We start from the raw sequence: 21,357 nt of genomic DNA on the forward strand, positions 1-21,357 counted from the left end.
ATCAGTTGAACCTAAACCAGTTTCTGGAGGCTGGACCTCGGGCATCAGAGTGTCTTTATCCCCACCCACGTGATGCTAATGTGCAGTCAGGATGAAGACCACTGTGTAGAAGATGAGTGAAGGCTAGGATATCAAGAATGCTGGTGGTTATGATTTCCCAGATTCACTGCTTTTTCTCCTCATCTTTGGATTTTTCTCAACTCTACTTTAGAACTTCCCCAGTTCTTTTTTTTTTTTTTTTTTACTTTACAATATTGTATTGGTTTTGCCATACATCAACATGCATCCACCACGGGTGTACATGTGTTCCCCATCCTGAACTCCCCCTCCCACCTCCCTCCGCATACCATCCCTCTGGGTCATCCCAGTGCACCAGCCACAAGCTTCCTGTATCCTGCATGGAACCTGGACTGGCGATTCGTTTCTTATATGATATTATACATGTTTTAATGCCATTCTCCCAAATCATCCCTCCATCCCACTCCCACAGAGTCCAAAAGACTGTTCTATCTGTGTCTCTTTTGCTGTCTCGCATACAGGGTTGTCATTACCATCTTTCTACATTCCATATATATGCGTTAGTATACTATATTGGTGTTTTTCTTTCTGGCTTACTTCACTCTGTATAATAGGCTCAAGTTTCATCCACCTCATTAAAACTCCCCCAGTTTTAATGATTAACTGCCTGTTCAATTTTTCCCTACAAGCTGACTCTTTCCTGCTTATATGTTTCACCCAAGTGTTTTTCTTTGTTAGCTTGCTTCTATTTTTGTGTGTTTATTTCCATTAATGAGATGTGGGGAAATTGGGTGAGAAATGTTTCAAGTACCTTAACTTGGAGGAGGAATTCTATCCACTGCAGAATTTCTAGTTTCTAACGGAACCCTGCAAGAAGTTATCCTAAGAAGCAAAAGGTGGAACCCAATATCAGGTGCTTTCAGGAGGCTAAATACCAAGGACTCTACCAAGAAATGGCTACCAACATCTTCCCTCGCAGTCCGGTGGTTAAGACTCCATGCCCTGAATGCAGATATGAGGGTTTTTGATCCCTGGACTGGGAACTAAGATTCTGCATGCCACAGGGTGTGGACAAAATAAACAGTTTGCCTCAGAGACTCAGACTCTCAGATAATCCTGACTAATGGATGTTGTGGTATTAAATTCAGCTCTTTTAAAGATCCTTTATGATTTCAGAGATGTGAAGAATTCTTGTGAAAGAATAAGAACTATATTCTCTATTGGTTTGTGGAAAGAATATACATGTGGTATAGATTGATGTCAGAGAGGAAAGGTTTAAGGGACAGTGTTTGACCTTGTTCCTGCTTATCAAGAAAGTTTTAATTAGGTTAGCTTCGTGATTGATAATGAATATTTTCTCAGTTGTTTTATTTCTTATTAGTTGATGGTGAGAATCAGGAATGTACAGATGAGAGAATTCCTTGGTGGTGGTCTGCCCACACCAGTGTACACATGGTGGGGGCAGCTCCCGGGAATGGCTGCCACCAGTGTCTGTTTCCCCAGGGTGATCCACAGCCACTCCTTGCCTCTCTGAGAGACTCTCCAAGGCAAGAAGAGTCTTCTGAAATTCAGTCTACCCTTGGGATTCACACCACCGTTTCATTTGGAGTTAATATTTGGACTAGAGCATTGAGCATATGCAGGAGTTAATCTTCTGGTAGCTGGACAAACTTTTGCCTGGTTTGCCTCAGGCAGTTTTACCAAATGTCAGAAATTAAAACACTCACAGATTACAAATGCTGCTGCCAGCTGTCCTGTTAGACGACTCTCCATCTCTAACCTTTCATTGTGTGTGGAGGGGATGGATTTACTCAGTCTACCTTTGATGGCCTCAGTCACATCTGCCCTGTGTGTTCTGGAAGCTTTGAAGAATCATATTTAATATGTATCTTCTTACTCTCTATATGTACTTGGGGTTTTGTTTTCACAATTTTGTGCTATTCATTATTTTGCTTTCTATTTTTTCTGTTTGAGAGACATTACTGGAAAATTGTTTTTTACTTGCTGCTATTTTTCATCTGGATCATAATATCAATTTTCTGTTTTCCATAGTTGCAACTTATGCCAGAATGGAAATTCCTTGTATGTTATACTTTTTATCACTTCTCTGAATTGCCATGATGGCTCCTTACTGGAGGCAAAGTTGTGCGTGTGTGCTCAGTCACTCAGTTGTGTCTGACTCTTTGTGACCCCAGGGAATGTCCAGGCTTCTCTGTCCATAGGATTATCCTAGCAAGAATCCTGGAGTTGGTTGCCTGCTGGGGTCCAGCCCCAGCTGATCCAGGGTATTCGAAGGGGAGACAGCTTCAGCGATCATACGATAGCTTTAATTAAATATTAATTAGAAATATAAAGAGTAATAGAATAAGGATAGCTCAGTAGGAAAATTCAGTGGAGAAAAGAGACTGAATAACTTGGTTTACATGGAAAGCTAGTAAAATTCCAAGGCAAGGAATTTAAGTCACCTATGTAGGCTGCAGGCGTCCTCCCGTTCTCCCGAAGGAGAGGAGACACTAAGGCCTTCCCAGTAAGATCTTAGAAGCCCAGGCATAATTAGTAGGCTTGACGAGCCTCCACATTCCAGATGGGGATTCAGCCAGAGGTGAGAAAAAGAACGACATGGGGAGACCAGTCTTTTGAGGAACTGATCCCATTTTTTATTTTTCCAGGGTCTGTTTTTATACACTGAGATGTTATACAAAAGTCACGTGGGGTCAGCAGTCCTGACTTTTATTAAAGTCAGGTGCTTCATACAAATGTATACAGAGGTCTTAGGGGTGTTCATCTTCTGGCCAGGGGGGGCCTGCTGACAATTTATGACCCTCTCCTTGTGACAGCAGTCAGTCAACCAGAACACTTATTTCTCCAGGGGTGATTGTTTTTGAAACAGATGCCACCTTCCGAAGGTACCAGATAAAGTTACATTCCTATAGGGTGAGGGTGTAGTGGGTTTTAATTAAGGAAATAATTTGCTTAGCCTAAGGTCTAACATGATTAATATCAAAGGTTAATACTTATTTCTTCTATATATTCATTAATGTGTATAAGGGCAGGGGATGTGGAGACTTAGCAGTAAACATTGGCTCAACAAATGAAAAACCTTTCACCAATACAATTTCTAATCAGCACACTATACTTATACTAATAGTTTTCTAACTTCTTTAAAGAACCTGTTTTTATAAGGTTTAAAGCATCTCATGCCTCTCATGGTTGGGAGGCTGTGAGCAATCACATGTGGCCAGACAAGCCTGTCAGGCAGGCTAGAGAAACTTCAGAGGAGTTTATAGGTTGAAACACTCTTATCACACCCAGAAATTATTATTAACTGGAGCTCTAAGTTAATTCCTTCTCTGAAAGAGGTGGTGGGGGACAGCCCCCTGTAAAGTCAGAGGTGTAGGTGAGAGCACAAAGCAGTAAAGTAGGCAGACTCTGGTTTTGGCGGTAGATGCCTGAGAATTTCCAGGGGGACTCCTGAGGCTCGATCCCGCCTTTGCGTATGTATGTTGAGCCTCCTTCCTTATGACCTTTGCCACGGGCGGAGGTCCTCATGCCAGCTCCCCGCAGTTGCTATTTCCTCCTCCAGGGGATCTTCTCAACTCAGGTATTCAACCTGCATTTCCTGTGACTCCTGCATTGAGATGGATTCCTTACCATTGAGCCACTGGAGAAAGTCCCAAAATAATAAATGACTCTCCCCCCCCCCCCCCAAATTGCATCAGTAACAGTTCATGTTTGAAATCCTTTTTTTATCTTTTTGAAAGATAAGAAATTTTCTATCCCAATTAAATAATAATCATTATCAAGAATAAAAAGAATTCATAGATGAGTGGAAGATATGAGCCATGAAGTGGCATTATACCTTAATGAGGCTATTTCTCCAACTGTTTTTTGGTTTTGTTTTGTTAATATTGATTTATTTGGCTGTGCCGGGTCTTAGTTTCTGCATGTGGGATCTACTTCCCTCACCAGGGATCGAACCAAGTTTCCCTACATTGGGAGTGTGGAGTCTTAGCTAAAGCACCACCAAGGAAGTCCCTCAACTAGGTTATTAAATATTGTTTCTCAGTGAAAAACTCCAGATGTGCTTAGGCAGTAATGACCTGCCTTTATTTACACTCCTGTTTGCTGGATTTATTGAATTTATCCATATTATCTTTGGTGAGTGCTATTACTCTTATTTCTCCTGTAATTACAAGGATGCTAGGCTCCAATGGAGACCTGAGTAACAGGCAACAGTGTTTCCCAAATATAATCATACATTTCAGGAAAGTTTTGGATGGCAGATATTATTGCTGGGCTTCTGGTGGTTTATGGCTCCAGCACTGGACTGCCCTTGGTGGCACCTGGGCTGGGACTGCCTGTGTGTACAGTTTGATGTTCTTGCTTCTCTGTGTGAGCCTCCACATTTCCATCTCAGGAAACTGTAAACAGTGTGTTTGACAATCCACTGTGTGAAGGACTCTTCCAAGAGCTCTCTGTGCCTCTTGGGATGGATGACAGGACATGGTGGAAATGTATCAGTTACATTTTATTCAGTTATGATCATCTTACTTACACTTCTTCAACTACATAGTGTTCCCTTTATCTTCTATAGTAGATGAAAATCTCCATGACTTCATGGAGGGAGAGGCAACTGGTGTACCCTGTTAACATGTGTGTGTGCATGTGTCCATTTGTGTAGAACAAGACAGTAATGTTAAGGTTTAATGAGACCCCCATATGAGGGACGGGGACATCTTTTGATAAATATCCTGATCAAGCACTGGTTGGCTGAGCAGAAAATGATTTTTTTTTTTTTTTTTGGTGTTTGGTGTTATGGATTCTCCTTCCCCCATCTTGTGTGTGGGTTCCTTAGCTTCAGACAGACAGAAGAGGGCTATCAAAGCATACCGGTCAGATAAGCAAAGCTTACCCTGTCTGTGTTAGTAAGGTGGGATTGCCAAAAAAGGAAAAACCCTGTTCTTGAAAGACTTCCAAACTTTTAACATTTTGTCTTTTGAGAAGTCTGTGGAGGAAATGATATTGTGGCCCCAGGTGTTTAGTTTTGGTAACTTGGATTTGTTGAATGATTTTCCTTGATGGTGAAGAAGGGGACCTAGGAAGAAGGGGGCCTTCAAGGGATGACTAGAGAGAGGAAGTAGGTTGTGAGGTGGAGTGGCTGTTTGGCAGGGTGGGTAGGTGTTGCCGTTCTTTTGCCTGTTTCTTTGGGAAAGAAACTTGCTTTCCCTAAGTCTTACTCAGGGTGGAAGCCTCAGTGCACCCTGAGTCAATTGGTTTAGACCTTGAGGAAGAAAAGATTGATAACATTTCTTCCAAACCACCAACTTCAGTGGATGGTGAATCAAGAACTACAGAAGATATGATTTTTTAGCTTGGCCTCCACCATGTTTAATTTTTTACTCCAAGGAACATTCCAACTTCTAGAGGGTAGAGGTGTAGTGAGGCAGTGCTCTCGGGAGCTGAGAGCCTGCAGAGCTGCCAAGCCTGGTTTCTTTGTGGTACTCCAGCCAAAGCTGGTTTCCATTCCCTGGGTCTACGTGTGGAGTTTGGGGTAGAAAAGTGTGGATGTGTTTGTGCCAGTGTGTCAGTTCCTAAGGATTGATGAAGAAGGTGATGAAAGCATGTCTCCCATACATGAACCACATTGACTTTCTATTGGGCTGGGACATTGAGAGTATGGGGAACAGGGGCAGGCTGCCGGAAGGTTTGTTCCTGTGGAAGCAGATTTCTTCCTCTTCTTCTGCCACCATTTTCTTTATTCATCTTAAGGCTCAGTTGGTATTGAGCCTGTTTGTGATATTTGTTGAGCACCCATGGTGTGCTAAGCACAATGTACTAAGGTTTTACTATGTTTGAATGGAAAATTTTGCCTTAAGGTTAAACTGTTGCCTGCTTGTCTTATAGGAGATAATAAATCTGCATATTTTTCTTTTAAATTAGTCATGAATGTAGCATTTTGTCAAAATGTATTTTAAACATGCTAATGAAAAAAAGTGGACTGTAGCCATGAAATTAAAAGACGCTTACTCCTTGGAAGGAAAGTTATGACCAACGTAGATAGCATAGTCAAAAGCAAAGACATTACTTTGCCAACAAAGGTCCGTCTAGTCAAGGCTATGGTTTTTCCAGTAGTCATGTATGGATGTGAGAGTTGGACTGTGAAGAAGGCTGAACACCAAAGAATTGATGCTTTTGAACTGTGGTGTTGGATAAGACTCTTGAGAGTCCCTTGGACTGCAAGGAGATCCAACCAGTCCATTCTGAAGGAGATCAGCTGTGGAATTTCTTTGGAAGGAATGATGCTAAAGCTGAAACTCCAGTACTTTGGCCACCTCATGCGAAGAGTTGACTCATTGGAAAAGCTCTCTGATGCTGGGAGGGATTGGGGGCAGGAGGAGAAGGGGATGACAGAGGATGAGATGGCTGGATGGCATCACTGACTCGATGGACATGAGTTTGGGTGAACTCCATGAGTTCATGATGGACAGGGAGGCCTGGCGTGCTGCAATTCATGAGGTCGCAAAGAGTCCGACAGAATTGAGTGACTGAACTGAACTGAATGATAAAAGCAAATCTTGTGTAAAGAAAAACTGACATCCCTAATTAAGACTTTTTTCTTTTCTTTTAGGAAGGCACCAGAGTAGTTCAACCCATATTTTTAGGGAAAATGATTAGTTATGTTGAAAACTATGATCCCAATGATTCTGCCGCTTTACACGAAGCCTACGGCTACGCGGCAGGGCTGAGCACCTGCGTGCTCGTGTGGGCCGTTCTTCGCCACTTGTACTTCTACCACATGCAGCGTGTGGGGATGAGGCTGAGAGTAGCCGTATGCCATATGATCTACTGTAAGGTGAGTAGCCGTGTGCCATATGATCTACTGTAAGGTGAGTGTCACTCGGTACCATGGTGTGTTCCTCTCTTGAGGGATCAGCACCACTTGGGGAATGTTCTCTGTAAATTACAAATTTTGTAGCTGGAATCGTTTACACATTCCTAGAGAAGCTTGCTTTTGCATCAAGCCAAGTTTGTTGTTGTTGAAGCAAACTTTACCAATAAATAATGAAAAGTTTTCTTTGAGATCAAGTGAGGGCTGTCCTTGACAACTTTTAGCCATAGGCTGTCACATAATAACCACTAAATTTGTACTGTAAAATATTAAATTAATATTCAAGAATAAGTATGAAAAGTATCAAGTTGATTTTCAATGTCTTCATGCCCAAATCCCATAGTGCTGTTTATGGAAAATTTTTGTTGTCATTCATTAATGCCTTCAGTTACATCAAATTCGTATTTAAAAGTAAACTTCAGAGATTGGATCTATAAAACTATACCTAAGAGCAGAGAATGTATTTGATAAAGGGAATGATTCTAATTTAAAAACATCCATCTAATTATATTCAGTGTAATTATGTTTGCTAGAGAAAAATATAAAGAGAATTCATGCTAAATATAGACTCACTCCTTATATTTTATAGATAATTCTTGTTAATGGTATGAAAGAAAATAGGATATTTGAGATGAAACTTGAAATTTTATATTGTTTTATTAATTCTAGAGATAATTTGTTGCTCTTCATTTAAATTATTTTAATACAATATTTCCTTTTATTTTTAGTATGCATTGTAGCAGTTTTAATAAGAGCTGATTTAATGTGTTTAGTGATTTTGTATTGAGGAATGCCATGAAATTATTACATAGTTTACCCTTGTCTAAATTAGGGTAAAAAGAGTAAGGCTTTCAGGTATCTTTACAAAGGTATTGCCATAGATATATCAGTGTCAAGAGCCAAAGGGCTCTGTATAAACTTGATCTTGGATATGTCTTTGCCTTAGACTGTTTAAAAAAAATCCTTATTTGACTGTATTGTATCCTTGAAATTTTCAAAGAGAGTAGATCTTAAATGTTCTCACCACACAGAAAAACATCTATTTCTGCTTTATTGACTATGCCAAAGCCTTTGACTGTGTGGATCACAATCAACTGTGGAAAATTCTGAAAGAGTTGGGAATACCAGACACCTGACCTGCCTCTTGAGAAATCTGTATGCAGGTCAGGAAGCAACAGTTAGAACTGGACATGGAACAACAGACTGGTTCCAAATAGGAAAAGGAGTAAGTCAAGGCTGTATATTGTCACCCTGCTTATTTAACTTATATGCAAAGTACATCATGAGAAATGCTGGGCTGGAAGAAACACAAGCTTGAATCAAGATTGCTGGGAGAAATATCAATAACCTCAGATATGCAGATGACACCACCCTTATGGCAGAAAGTGAAGAGGAACTCAAAAGCCTCTTGATGAAAGTGAAAAAGTTGGCTTAAAGCTCAACATTCAGAAAACGAAGATCATGGCATCCGGTCCCATCACTTCATGGGAAATAGATGGGGAAACAGTGGAAACAGTGTCAGACTTTATTTTTTGGGGCTCCAAAATCACTGCAGATGGTGACTGTAGCCATGAAATTAAAAGACGCTTACTCCTTGGAAGGAAAGTTATGACCAACCTAGATAGCATATTCAAAAGCAGAGACATTACTTTGCCAACAAAGGTCCGTCTAGTCAAGGCTATGGTTTTTCCTGTGATCATGTACGGATGTGAGAGTTGGACTGTGAAGAAGGCTGAGTGCCGAAGAATTGATGCTTTTTTTTTTTGGTAAAAGTGGCCATTTCTTTTTAATGTGGTTTTAAAATACTAACAAAATTTACCATCTGAACCATTTTTGAGAGTAAGAAGTAGTGTTAACTACATGCATATTGTAGTGCGTAGATCTTTACAATTGCTTCTTTTTGCAAAACTAAAATTCTAAACCCTCCAGACAACTCTGTATTTCCCCTCCCTCCCAGCAGCTGGTCGCCACATTCTGTTTTGTGTTTCTAGGAGTCTGACTCCTTTAGCTGTCTCTTTTAGATGTAGATGGAATCAAGCAGCATTTGTCTTTTTGCAACTGGCTTATTTCTCTTAGGAGAATTTACAAGACTCCTCCATGTTGTAACATATGACAGGATTTTCTTTTTAAATTTTTATTTATGCTGAAGGTTCCATTTCATATTTTCCACATTTTCTTTATTGATTCATCCTCTATGGACATTTAGGTTTCCACCTCTTCACTATGGTGAATAATGGTTCGAGAATATGGGTGTGTACCAATCTCCTTTTTTTTTTTTTTTTTTTTACTTTTATTTTATTTTTAAACTTTACATAATTGTATTAGTTTTGCCAAATATCGAAATGAATCTGCCACAGGTATACATATGTTCCCCATCCTGAACCCTCCTCCCTCCTCCCTCCCCATACCATCCCTCTAGGTCGTCCCAGTGCACTAGCCCAAGCATCCAGTATCGTGCATTGAACCTGGACTGGCATCTCGTTTCATACATGATATTTTACATGTTTCAATGCCATTCTCCCAAATCTTCCCACCCTCTCCCTCTCCCATAGAGTCCATAAGACTGTTCTATACATCAGTGTCTCTTTTGCTGTCTCGTACACAGGGTTATTGTTACCATCTTTCTAAATTCCATATATATGCGTTATTATACTGTATTGGGGTTTTTCCTTCTGGCTTACTTCACTCTGTATAATAGGCTCCAGGAATTGATGCTTTTGAACTGTGGTGTTTTAGAAGGCTCTTGAGAGTACCTTGGACTGCAAGGAGATCCAACCAATCCATTCTGAAGGAGATCAGTCCTGGGTGTTCTTTGGAAGGAATGATGCTAAAGCTGAAACTCCAGTACTTTGGACACCTCATGCGAAGAGTTGACTCATTGGAAAAGAGTCTGATGCTGGGAGGGGTTGGGGGCAGGAGGAGAAGGGGACGACAGAGGATGAGATGGCTGGATGGCATCGCTGACTCGATGGACGTGAGTCTGAGTGAACTCCAGGAGTTGGTGATGGACAGGGAATTCTGGCATGCTGCAATTCATGGGGTCACGAAGAGTCGGACATGACTCAGCAACTGAACTGAACTGAACTGAACACATGTTAAATAGGATAACTATATTAGGTAGTGGATATTTTAAGTGGTTTTTACTACAGTAACCATTTCCCAGTGTGTATTTATACCAAAGTATCATGTTGTAACCTTAAACATATGCAATTTTTATTAATAAATAAAGTCCTCATTGAAAGATAAAACCAAGCAGCTTAAATTGAAAATATTGCTTCTTTTACCTGGCTGCTGCTTATCTAGAGCTTCTGCTTCTTCAGAATACTTTTTTCAGCAGAAAGTGAGATGTCTTCTCCTCATCTTTCCTTGAGCAGAGTCTTGTACTTTTCAGGATTGTGTGAAACTGGGGACCTGGCATCTCACTGTCTTTTCTGACAACAGCATCTGAGCTGCTTTCCTTCTGGGTGATCTAGAAGTTGAAGCTGTGCCCGCAAACTGCAGTCAGTGGTCTTCACTGTCATTTATCATCTTCTTTGTTATTCGGTTGCATCTTTAACCATTTAGGAGATGGATACTCAGATTTCCCCACAAATTGGCTAAATGTTTGTCTTTCCAGATCATACTTAATTCTCATAATAGTTGCGAAATTTTACCTGAACCGTGTTGTGAAACCTTAAGGTAGGTGTGAGGTGATGCTTTAGTCAAAGCTCACTCTGCTGCACAGGTGAGCCATTGTCTATCTGTGTTTCTTCCTCTTCCCACCACACTTTGGAATCTTGCCTTTGGGAAATGTGATCTGACCTTGCACATCGGCTTATGTGAATGTAAATATCTCCCAAGAAGTTCATTTACTGCCTTGATTTTACCTAAATGTTGGCCCTATATGAAGTCAGGAATTATGGGGATTATAACATAGACATAACTTGAAATTCCAGAAACCTGGAAAACACAAATTTCCTCATGCACAGCCTTGCATCCAGAGTCCTGCTGGGGTGCAGAAACAGGACACTTCTTTTCAGGTTACAGGTGAGCTGATTCTTTAGGGCACAGTTGGTGCTGCCGAGCAGCTCTGAAAGGCCCCTCTGAACTTCTGTGGTTCATGCTTAGGCTCCACCTCCTGATCCCTGGTCCTGAGGAGGAATAGATTTGGCATTAGAAATGGAGTGGCTGCTAAGCCCATAGCCATAGTTTGTTCTGACCATGGATTCCAGGCTGGGGCAGGTCTCCAGGAAGTCTCCAAGGCTGCACATATTCCACTCCTAAAATGGCCCATTCAGCATTTCATGCTCTTTGCAGCTGAATTTTGAATGATTGTGAAGGACGTATTGTATATAAAAATGACTGGCCATTTCCACAGCTTTGGTAAAATTACCTTTGGCTTTTGATCATTGTTTTTGTTGTTGTGATGGTGGTGGTAAAATACATCCAGTGTAAAGTTGACCATTTTCACTACTTTTAAGTACAGCATTTAGTGACATTAGGTACACTCACATTGTTGTGTAGCCATCACCATTATTCATTTCTGGAACTTTTTCTTTTTCCCAAACTGAACCTCTGCATCCATTAAACACTAACTCCCCAACCCCTCTCCCCGCACCCAGCACCATTCTACTTCTTATCTCTGAATTTGAGTACTTTAGTACTTCATGTAAGTGGAATCATACAGTGTTTGTCATTTTGTGTTGGCTTATGTTCTGTAGCACGATGTCTTCAAGGTTCATCCATGTTGTGGCAGGTGTCAGAATTTAATTCCTTTTTAAGGCTCAATAATCTTCCATTATAAGCCTATGCAACATTCTGTGTATTTGCTCATCTGTCAATGGACAGTTGTTTCCACCTTTTAGCTATTGTGAACATTGCTGCTGTGAATATGAGTGTACAAATTGTCTGTTCAAGTTTGTGTTTTAGTTTTCTTGAGTGTATCCTTAGTAGTGAAATTGTTGTATTGTATGCTAATGTCATGTTTAATTTTTGAGGAACTTCCGTATTCTCTTCCATTGTGGTTATATCATTTTACCTTCTCACTTAATCATTGCTTTCTTCCTTAACTTGAGGAGTAGAGAAAAAGTTTCTTATGAAGTATGACGTTTTATTTGGATCAGTGGCTCTAGTTGGTCTGTTGAAGCAGCTCCTGGTGTCTTTTCAGCTTCCTCAGATCTCTAGGGAATTTTTCCTACTAAATAAAGGGATGGTGCAACATGGGTTGTGTATTTTGTAAAATCAGCAGACTGGCATCAAGACCACAGTTTCCTCACAGGAACAGTGTTTAGAACATTATACTTGTTCATTTCAGAATGAGGAAACTAAGCCCAAAGTGTTTAAATATTGTCACCCACAGGATGAATGATTGAACCCAAGTCTCCGAATTTCTTTCCTAAGGCAACCTCTCCAGTCTCATCTAATTTGGCTAAAAATTACTTACTTGGCTCCTAAGTCTAAACCTACACCCTTTAACCTTCAGACAGGTGCAAGTTCACTGAAACAGGGGGTGGATTTTGCTTTTACCTCCTGCTCCTCCCTTTGCTGTCCCTGTGGCTGGGGCTGTCACCACACTGAGGAGTTAGAGGCTGAAGAAGGGTCCCTAGAGTCCCGCTTTCAGGGGTTATTCTGCTTTTGCTGATACCACTCAGGACCCCTGGAGCACATGCTCCATTGTGTTATGTTCTAAGATGACTTGGTATCACCTTAGGAATCCATTTCTCTGTCTCCCTCTCTCATTTCAGGCCCTTCGTCTAAGTAGTTCGGCCATGGGAAAGACCACCACAGGCCAGATAGTCAACTTGCTGTCCAACGATGTGAACAGGTTTGACCAGGTGAGCTGCCCCTGAGGGATCCTCTTCCATTTCCTGTTTTTCTTGCTGGGTTCAGCTTATTGGGATGCCAGGTGCCAGGGTTTTGTGTCAGCCAGGATTCTATTGAGGATGTAAGACAAAGATTCTATTTATCCAACTTTCACTTCTCTGTGTGCAAATTCGATGTAATTATATGTATTGTTTCATAAGTGAGAGTTTTGTTTTTCTAATAATAAATGGCAGCAGTGTTCTTGCCCAGCTTTGTTAGTGTCCTAAGGGGTCCTCCTGGAGCGGCTCTTCTTGGCACGTGGTGTAGGTGTTGCTGAACTGTCTTCCTCCTCCTCTAGGTGATGAAGGTCTGGTGGTCAGGGATTGTTTTTTCCCCTGCACCCTGTTATGTGCCTACTGCATAGGGAACCTTCAAGTGGGTGGTCCCCAGACACAACCTCCTCTCTGCTATCCCCACACACTCTTTCTTCCACTAACCTTAAGCACAGATCACATGACCCAGAACATCGTAGCTGTTGGTCAGGTCTGTGTTGTAGTAGACACTTCTCTTTCCAGTATTCATTCATCAAACATGAAGTAAGGCCCCTACTCATGTTCAGGGATGAATAAAGCTTAGTTTCTGCCCTATAGAAGCCACAGTCTATCAGGGAGGTAAATACACAAGTAATTACTGGAGAGAGCAGTAGGTACTATAATATAGGCTTTCCTGGGATGTTGGGGAGCCCAGGGGAGATGGGAGCTAAACTATAGGATGCAGAGCATTTGGGGAAGCCCTGAGCTCATCTGTGTTGTGGTCAAAATCCACATCTTTCTTCACTGTTGCTGGTCTGATTCTCCTGGGACATCCCTGAAGTCAACCCTGTGCTGCCCTGAAACAGTGTCATCTGGGGTGGACACTTGGATTTCTGCTTTAGCAGGTTTAAAACCCAGTGAGATAATTTCTATTTAGGTTTCTGTCTGTTCCTTCAGAGCATATTGTTTCTATTCTCTGTCCTTAATGGCTTTTATACCATCCCAAAGGGAGGCTATGCTAAAGAATGCTCAAACTACCGCACAATTGCACTCATCTCACACTCTAGTAAAGTAATGATCAAAATTCTCCAAGCCAGGCTTCAGCAATACATGAATTGTGAACTTCCAGATGTTCAAGCTGGTTTTAGAAAAGACAGAGGAAAGACAGCTCAAATTGCCAACATTTGCTGGATCATGGAAAAAGCAAGAGAGTTCCAGAAAAACATCTACTTCTGCTTTATTGACTATGTCAAAGCCTTTGACTGTGTGCACCACAATAAACTGTGGAAAATTCTTCAAGTGATGGGAATACCAGACCACTTGACCTGCCTCTTGAGAAACCTGTATGCAGGTCAGGAAGCAACAGTTAGAACTGGACATGGAACAACAGATTGATTCCAAATGGGAAGAGGAGTACGTCAAGGCTGTATATTGTCACCCTGCTTATTTAACTTACATGCAGAGTACATCATGAGAAACGCTGGGCTGGAGGAAGCACAAGCTGGAATCAAGATTGCTGGGAGAAATATCGATAACCTCAGATATGCAGATGACAGCACCCTTATGGCAGAAAGTGAAGAAGAACTAAAGAGCCTCTTGACAAAACTGAAAGAGGAGAGTGAAAAAGTTGGCTTAAAGCTCAACATTCAGAAAACTAAGATCATGGTATCCAGTCCTGTCACTTCACGGCAAATACAGTGGCTGATTTTATGTTTTTGGGCTCCAAAATCACAGCAGATGGTGACTGCAGGCATAAAATTAAAAGACACTTACTCCTTGGAAGGAAAGTTATGACCAACCTAGACAGTAGATTAAAAAGCAGAGACATTACTTTGTCAACAAAGGTCTGTCTAGTCATGGCTATGGTTTTTCCAGTGGTCATGTATGGATGTGGGAGTTGGACTATAAAGAAAGCTGAGTGCTGAAGAATTGATGCTTTTGAACTGTGGTGTTGGAGAAGACTCTTGAGAGTCCCTTGGACTGCTAGGAGGTCCAACCAGTCCATCCTAAAGGAACTCAGTCCTGGATGTTCATTGGAAGGACTGATGTTGAAGCTGAAACTCCAATACTTTGGCCACCTGATGCGAAGTGCTTATTCATTTGAAAAGACCCTGATGCTGGGAATGATTGAAGGGAGGAAGAGAAGGGGATGACAGAGGATGAGATGGTTGGATAGTATCACCGACTCAATGGACATGAGTTTGGGTAAACTCCGGGAGTTTGTAATTTACACGGAGGCCTGGTGTGGTGCAGTTCATGGGGTCGCAAAGAGTCAGACAGGACTGAGCGACTGAACTGAACTGAAGAAGGCTTTGTCTTTCTCTTTTAAGGTAACGATGTTCTTGCACTATCTGTGGGTGGGGCCACTTCAGGCTGTTGCAGTGATCACCCTGCTCTGGATGGAAATAGGAATATCATGTCTTGCTGGGATGGCAGTTCTCATTATTCTTCTGTTTTTGCAAAGCTACTTCGGGAAGTTGTTTTCATCACTCCGGTAAGAGAAACACTTCTTTTAAAAATTGATAATACGTAACTGGTAACATCCACAGTCTGCTTGATGCTTTTGTTCAAAAACAAGACAAATGCCTTCTCTAGTCTCTTCTTTTGGAGAAGGAAATGGCAACCCACTCCAGTATTCTTGCCTGGAGAATCCCAGGGACAGAGGAGCCTAGTGGGCTGCCGTCTATGGGGTCTCACAGAGTCAGACATGACTGAAGCGACTTAGAAGCAGCAGCAGCAGCAGTCTCTTCTTTGTGTGAGTTGTAGACCCTACAAGCTTAGCCAGTGGAAGCGCCAGCCTTAAACTGAAGGCTGATCCTGAAACAAGAACAGGGAATGCATTCACTGGGTCCTCTTGGCACCGTATCTGAAAAAGTAGAGTGTCCTTCAGCAGAATTTACCCATGTCCAAGTTATTTAAATATTGTTAAATAGTAATAATCTATTAGCCCCATTTCTCACTGCATATATATTGATTATGCTTGTGTTGGAGACTTTCAGGTATTTATTCATGTTTCCATTAAGTTATAAGCACTCCCAGGACCAGGCTGATCTCCATTGTGTCTTTATGAAGCCCCACAGTCATAGCAGCACATGTGACAGAAAAGTGGCTGGTGGTGAAGAGCCTTCTAGTGCTGAGTTAGATTGAAGTAGGTCCCAGACGGTTGGAGGTGGGTGGTTGTCAGGTTATGGAGATGTTGTGCTATTTGAAGCTCACTGAGTTCTTGTGTTTGTTGTGTGTATGTAGTTCTGTGCTTGGTGTCTTTCTTTATTTGGAATTTCCTTTCCTTTCTTTGCTGGAGAGAGAGATACTCCTTATCCATCGAGGCCCTGTTCCAGTGCTACCAGGTCTCTGAAGGTCTTCTTGTTCTCCTTTCCTGGTGGAATTAAGAGTCCCATCTTTTCTGCTCACCAGAAATTCTCTCCTATTTTATTAAAGCACAGACTCTGTCTTCCTGGGTGTCTTTCTGCCTCCCTACCTGACCGTGACCTCTTTGAGCAAACGGTTTGTATCTGACACATTTCAGATCTCTTTTAGCCGATGCTACACATTGTCCAAGTTACTTCTTGAAATGTACTGGATGGTTGACTTCCTAGTTGAAGCCTTTTTCTCCATTTGCACTTTGAGTAGGACCTGCTTGTGTTCTAAGTGCAAAAGAGCTGTAGAGAATAATTTTATTCCTAGCCCCACCCCCGTGCCCACTCCTGCTGCTGCTGCTGAGGAAAGTTGGGCTGTGGTCACTAAGGCTTATCTCACATCTGTCCCCTCAGGAGTGAGACCGCTGCTCTCACAGACAAGAGGATCAGGACCATGAGTGAAGTCATAACTGGCATCAGAACAATAAAAATGAATGCTTGGGAAAAGTCATTTATGGATCGTATTACCAGACTGAGAAGGTAAGTTTATATATAGATGTCACTCCATATTTTCATGCTTTATTTCCTATTCTGTTGGATACTTTAGATGTCTTACCAAAGAAGTGTTTAAGTTCATCTTCACATTAAGGTGAACTTAAATACTAACTTTTCACTGCATCACCTAAATGTTGCAGTAGGGTTAGGAATAGTGGAGATATCATTTAACCTGCTCTTTCATTTGCCATCTTCTCAAAGGAAAAAATATATATACTACTTACTTATACAGATATGAAATTCTAAGTAGTTCTTGATGCCTCAAATCCCAATAAGCAATGCTTTTAACATAGTATTTGAGACAATGACATTCAAACTAAAATTGTAATTTATGTTGATGGCTGATAACCAGGAAGATTATAGAGACTTGATATACTTGTATTGAGCCGAACTGTATGAATCACTATTGTTCATTGTTGCTGTGCTTAGTCGCTCAGTCAGATCTGACTCCTTGTGACCCCATGGACTGTAGTTCACCAGGCTTCTCTGTCCATGGAACTTCCCAGGCAGGAATACTGGAGTGACTTGCCATTTCCCCCTCCAGAGGATCTTACAGACCCAGGGATTGAACCTGTGTCTCCTGCATTGGAGGTGGATTCTTTACCACCATGAAAGCTCATGAATCACTATTATTCAATTCAAATGGAGCTATGAAAATATTATCCCTTTTGTTCTGCTTCATGTTTTTAGACTGTTTTTCCATCTTTAATTTAAATATCTGGTGAGCATTTCTCTGACCCCACCTTGTCACCTCTCACTTTGCACCTTTGCGGAGCCCATCTTCCTTCTACTCTGGCCTCCAGGCCTGACTCCAGCTCATCTTCAGGGTCCACGTGTGTGTGACTTGCTTGACTCCACTGCTCCGAGTTACATAGCCCAGCTCTGGGATCCCTTGGGGGCTGTGATGACTGTCTCCGTCTATTGTCTCCCAATTTTGTGGTTACTAATTCTCTTTGCCCACAAGTTCATGAGCACCTGGAGGGGACAGGGCATGTCTTTCTGTAAGGAGCCTGCCACAGACTTGTAATTATGAATGTTTGTTGAATGAATGTTCAAAACCCGTCTGATTGACCCAAAATGTTTGCAAGTGTGACATTAAACCTCCTTTTACTTGAAGGAGTGAAGTGGTGATGCAGTGTGTGGTCCTGGTGTTGGGCAGACTCCTGAGTGTGCACTATGCTAATGTCTCCATGATGTGAGGGATGGTTTATCTTAATCTGTATCCATTCCCTAGAAAGGGGCCACTTACACAGGGCACTGAATTCGTGTCTTGTATGCTGATGCTTTTTATAAAACCTTTGTCCTACTTTCTTTTTACAGTAAGGAAATTTCCAAGATTCTGAAAAGTTCCTACCTTAGGGGCCTGAATTTGGCATCATTTTTCACTGTGAGCAAAATCATGATTTTTGTCACCTTCATCACCAATGAGCTCCTTGACAACCGGATCACAGCCAGCCAAGTGTTTGTGGTGGTGATGCTGTTTGAGGCTCTGCGGTTCTCGAGCTCCCTCTACTTCCCCATGGCCATCGAGAAGGTGTCAGAGGCCGTCATCAGCATCCAAAGGATAAAGGTTTGGTGACAAATAATTTTTTTTCAGTTGTAGGTGGATTTTTTGTAAACTGCCTTCTTTTGTTTGGTATCACTATGTTCTAGTTAGGTGATATTTAACTCTCTCAGTGCCAAAGCTGGCAGTCTTCCCAGAATGTTGTAGGTAATCCCTTTTCTTATTAGGTAGAGTGCATTACAGATATCATAAGACTGGTTCTCATGCAGAGGCAGTAGTATATATAAGTAGTAGTAGCATAGGGCTCTAGTGTAGTGATGTCTGCAGAGTGACTAAAATGTCTAAAAGCAGGAGCAAACAGAGTGCATCTCCTGTGCTGATTCCAATGACTGGGTAGTGACTGTGCACAGTCTCTGGGTCAGGAGGGGAGGAACTTGCTGAGAGCTCCCTGTTCCCTGCAGAGGAAGAGTGGCCTCAGATTTACTTAATTCTCTGTATTCAAAATGATTTCTTTCCTCCACAGATGTTTTGCTTGTTGGTGTCTGAGCCTGCCTTTTGTATCTGTCTTTTCATCCCTGTCCCCTTTTTATTTACTGCTTAATCCATTCTCTCTAGCTGCCTTCTTCTTTTTAAATTTGTAATTCCCACCAATATGTGAACTAAGAACTTCCAGATATACAAGCTGGATTTAGGAAAGGCAGAGGAACCAGAGATCAAATTGCCAACATCCATTGGATCATAGAAAAAGCAAGATAATTCCAGAAAAAAAAAAAAATCTACCTTTGCTTCATTGACTACATTAAAGCTTTTGTCTGTGTGAATCACAACAAGCTGTGGAAAATTATCAAAGAGATGAGATATCAAACCACCTTACCTGCCTCCTGAGAAACCTGTATGCAGGTCAAGAAGCAACTGTTAGAACTGGACATGGAACAATGGACTAGTTCCAAATTGAAAAAGGAGTATGTCAAGGCTGTATATTGTCACCCTGCTTATTTAACTTATATGCAAAGTACATCATGTGAAATGCTGGGCAAAGGAGAATGAAAAAGCTGGCTTAAGACTCAACATTCAAAAAACTAAGATCATGGCATCTCATCCAATCATTTCATGGCAATAAATGGGGAAACAGTGGAAACAGTGGCAGACTTAATTTTGTTGGGCTCCAAAATCACTGCAGATGGGGACTACAACCATGAAATTAAAAAAAATGCTTACTCCTTGGGAGAAAGGCTAGGACAAACCTAGACAGCATATTAAAAAGTAGAGACATTGCTTTATCGACAAAAGTCTATATAGTCAAAGCTATGGTTTTTCCATTCATTGTGTATGGATGTGAGAGTTAGACCATAAAGCAGGCTGAGCACGGAAGAAATGATGCTTTGAAATTGTAGTGCTTGAGAAGACACTTGAGAGTCCCTTGGGCTGCAAAGAGTTCAAACCAGCTAATCCTAAAGGAAATCAACCATAAGTATTCACTGGAAGGACTGGTGCTGAAGGGTCAATACTTTCTTTGGCCACCTGATGCCAAGAGCAGACTCATTGGAAAAGACCCTGATAATGAGAAAGATTGAAGGCAGGACGAGAAGGGGACAACAGAGGATGAGATGGTTAGATAGTGTCGCTGACTCATTCAACATGAATTTGAGCAATCTCTTGGAGATAGTGATGGACAGGGAGCCTGGAGTGCTGTAGTCCATGGGATTTCAAAGAGTCAGACACAACTTAATGACTAAACAGCAACAAATACAATATATTATATGGTTATGTTTATATATATCATGAGATGTAATAATAGTATATGTTATTCCATATATTATTTAATATGTTCTGATGTGAACTAATACTTTAAGTACAGTTAGCAAAACAGTATTTAGACTGTTCAAAGTTTGCAAATTCCAGGAAAGTGACTGTTTTTGTTTGTGCTTTCTTCCTGCAGTTTAACCTCTGTTTTTTTCCTCTTTTCTGTAGAATTTTTTATCACTTGATGAAATACCACAGCTCAACACTCGGCTGCCATCAGATGGTAAAATGATGGTGGACATGCAAGATTTCACTGCTTTTTGGGATGAGGTAACATATCTTTCTTTCCAAGATCCCTGACTGCTAACAGACAAATCTGACATAGATTTATTGGAGAATTTTTAGATTGTACCATGGTGTAAAATGTGACTTGCTCATTAACTAAAAGTATGTTACAAAATTTTTTTCAAAATTGGCACTAAGGTTTGTATCTAATGGAGATTAAGTATAATATCAACCTAAAATGTTTGACATGTTGCTCTCACTCTCATTTTCAAGAGATCTTTCAAAGTATTAGCACACATTGAACTTAAAGTCCATACATTTGTAATGTTAGAATTTACGGAATTGGACAGACAAAATGCTGCAGTGTGGAATGTGTTAACTAACAAACATGCAACTGGTTGTTAAAGACGCTTTGGGGAATCAGTGTACATTTTTGCCTTGATTATCAGACCACTGTATTATACATAGAGGGAGGCCATGATCTGGATGTTTGCTGTGGGGTAGAGTGGGGGCCCCTGCATCCTGAGCTTCTGGATGTTTCTGGCTACTTTGGTGGCAGGTGGGGAAGGAGGAGACAGCAGGTGGGCATAATGAGCACCGTGATTCCCAGTTAATGGACTGCACTGTATGGCAAGCTGACAGAGAGAACTGGTGATTCCCAACACTTGGTTTATCTGTTAGGTTCAGGCAAACAGAAAGGAAAAAAAAAAAAAAGAAAGAAAGAAAAGAAAAACAGGGTCTGGTCTCAAGAAGTTGTCAGCATCACACACCCATTGAGGCCCCTTTAGCAGCTGAAATTCTCCCCCTGCCTCCTGGTTCCCTGGTCCTCTGTGCACATCCTCCTCTATCAGTGTGAATTAGTCAGTAGAACAGAACCCCAGCATGGGAGAGGGAATTCCATGCAGGGAATTAGTTATGGAGATGATAAAAAAGGGAGAAAAAAGCAGAAAGGGGAAAACAGTGGTGTGTGAGACAACCCAGGGGTTATCAAAGGCAGGAAGCTGTTGCCACCCCCAGGGCTGGAGGACCTCTGGGAGGAGGCGCCTCCACCAGAGGGTCCACCCTCCAGAGCAGAGCCCAGAGCCCAGCTGCTGTCAGAATGGGGACCACAGAGCACGTGTCCTGACTGTAGACTCACCGTCTATCATGCCTGTGACTCTGTGGTGCCACCTGCATCGTGTTCACCTGCTTCTG

At 41.6% G+C, this 21,357-nt stretch overlaps 1 protein-coding gene across 2 annotated transcripts in view; it reads left to right on the forward strand.

Annotated features, from left to right (window-relative positions):
- Window positions 1-21,357, forward strand: part of LOC132342101 (ATP-binding cassette sub-family C member 4-like) — a 168,041-nt gene that overhangs the window by 28,642 nt on the left and 118,042 nt on the right. For both annotated transcript variants that reach the window (XM_015473885.3, XM_010810912.4), the window contains exons 4-9: window positions 6,647-6,871; window positions 12,631-12,720; window positions 15,051-15,214; window positions 16,491-16,616; window positions 17,952-18,201; window positions 20,107-20,208. In XM_015473885.3, the coding sequence (XP_015329371.2) occupies window positions 6,647-6,871; window positions 12,631-12,720; window positions 15,051-15,214; window positions 16,491-16,616; window positions 17,952-18,201; window positions 20,107-20,208 (957 nt within the window). The remainder of the gene's footprint in view (window positions 1-6,646; window positions 6,872-12,630; window positions 12,721-15,050; window positions 15,215-16,490; window positions 16,617-17,951; window positions 18,202-20,106; window positions 20,209-21,357) is intronic.

The sequence above is a fragment of the Bos taurus genome, unplaced genomic scaffold (genome assembly GCF_002263795.3).
Source record: "Bos taurus isolate L1 Dominette 01449 registration number 42190680 breed Hereford unplaced genomic scaffold, ARS-UCD2.0 Leftover_ScbfJmS_1899, whole genome shotgun sequence".
NCBI lineage: Eukaryota > Metazoa > Chordata > Mammalia > Artiodactyla > Bovidae > Bos > Bos taurus.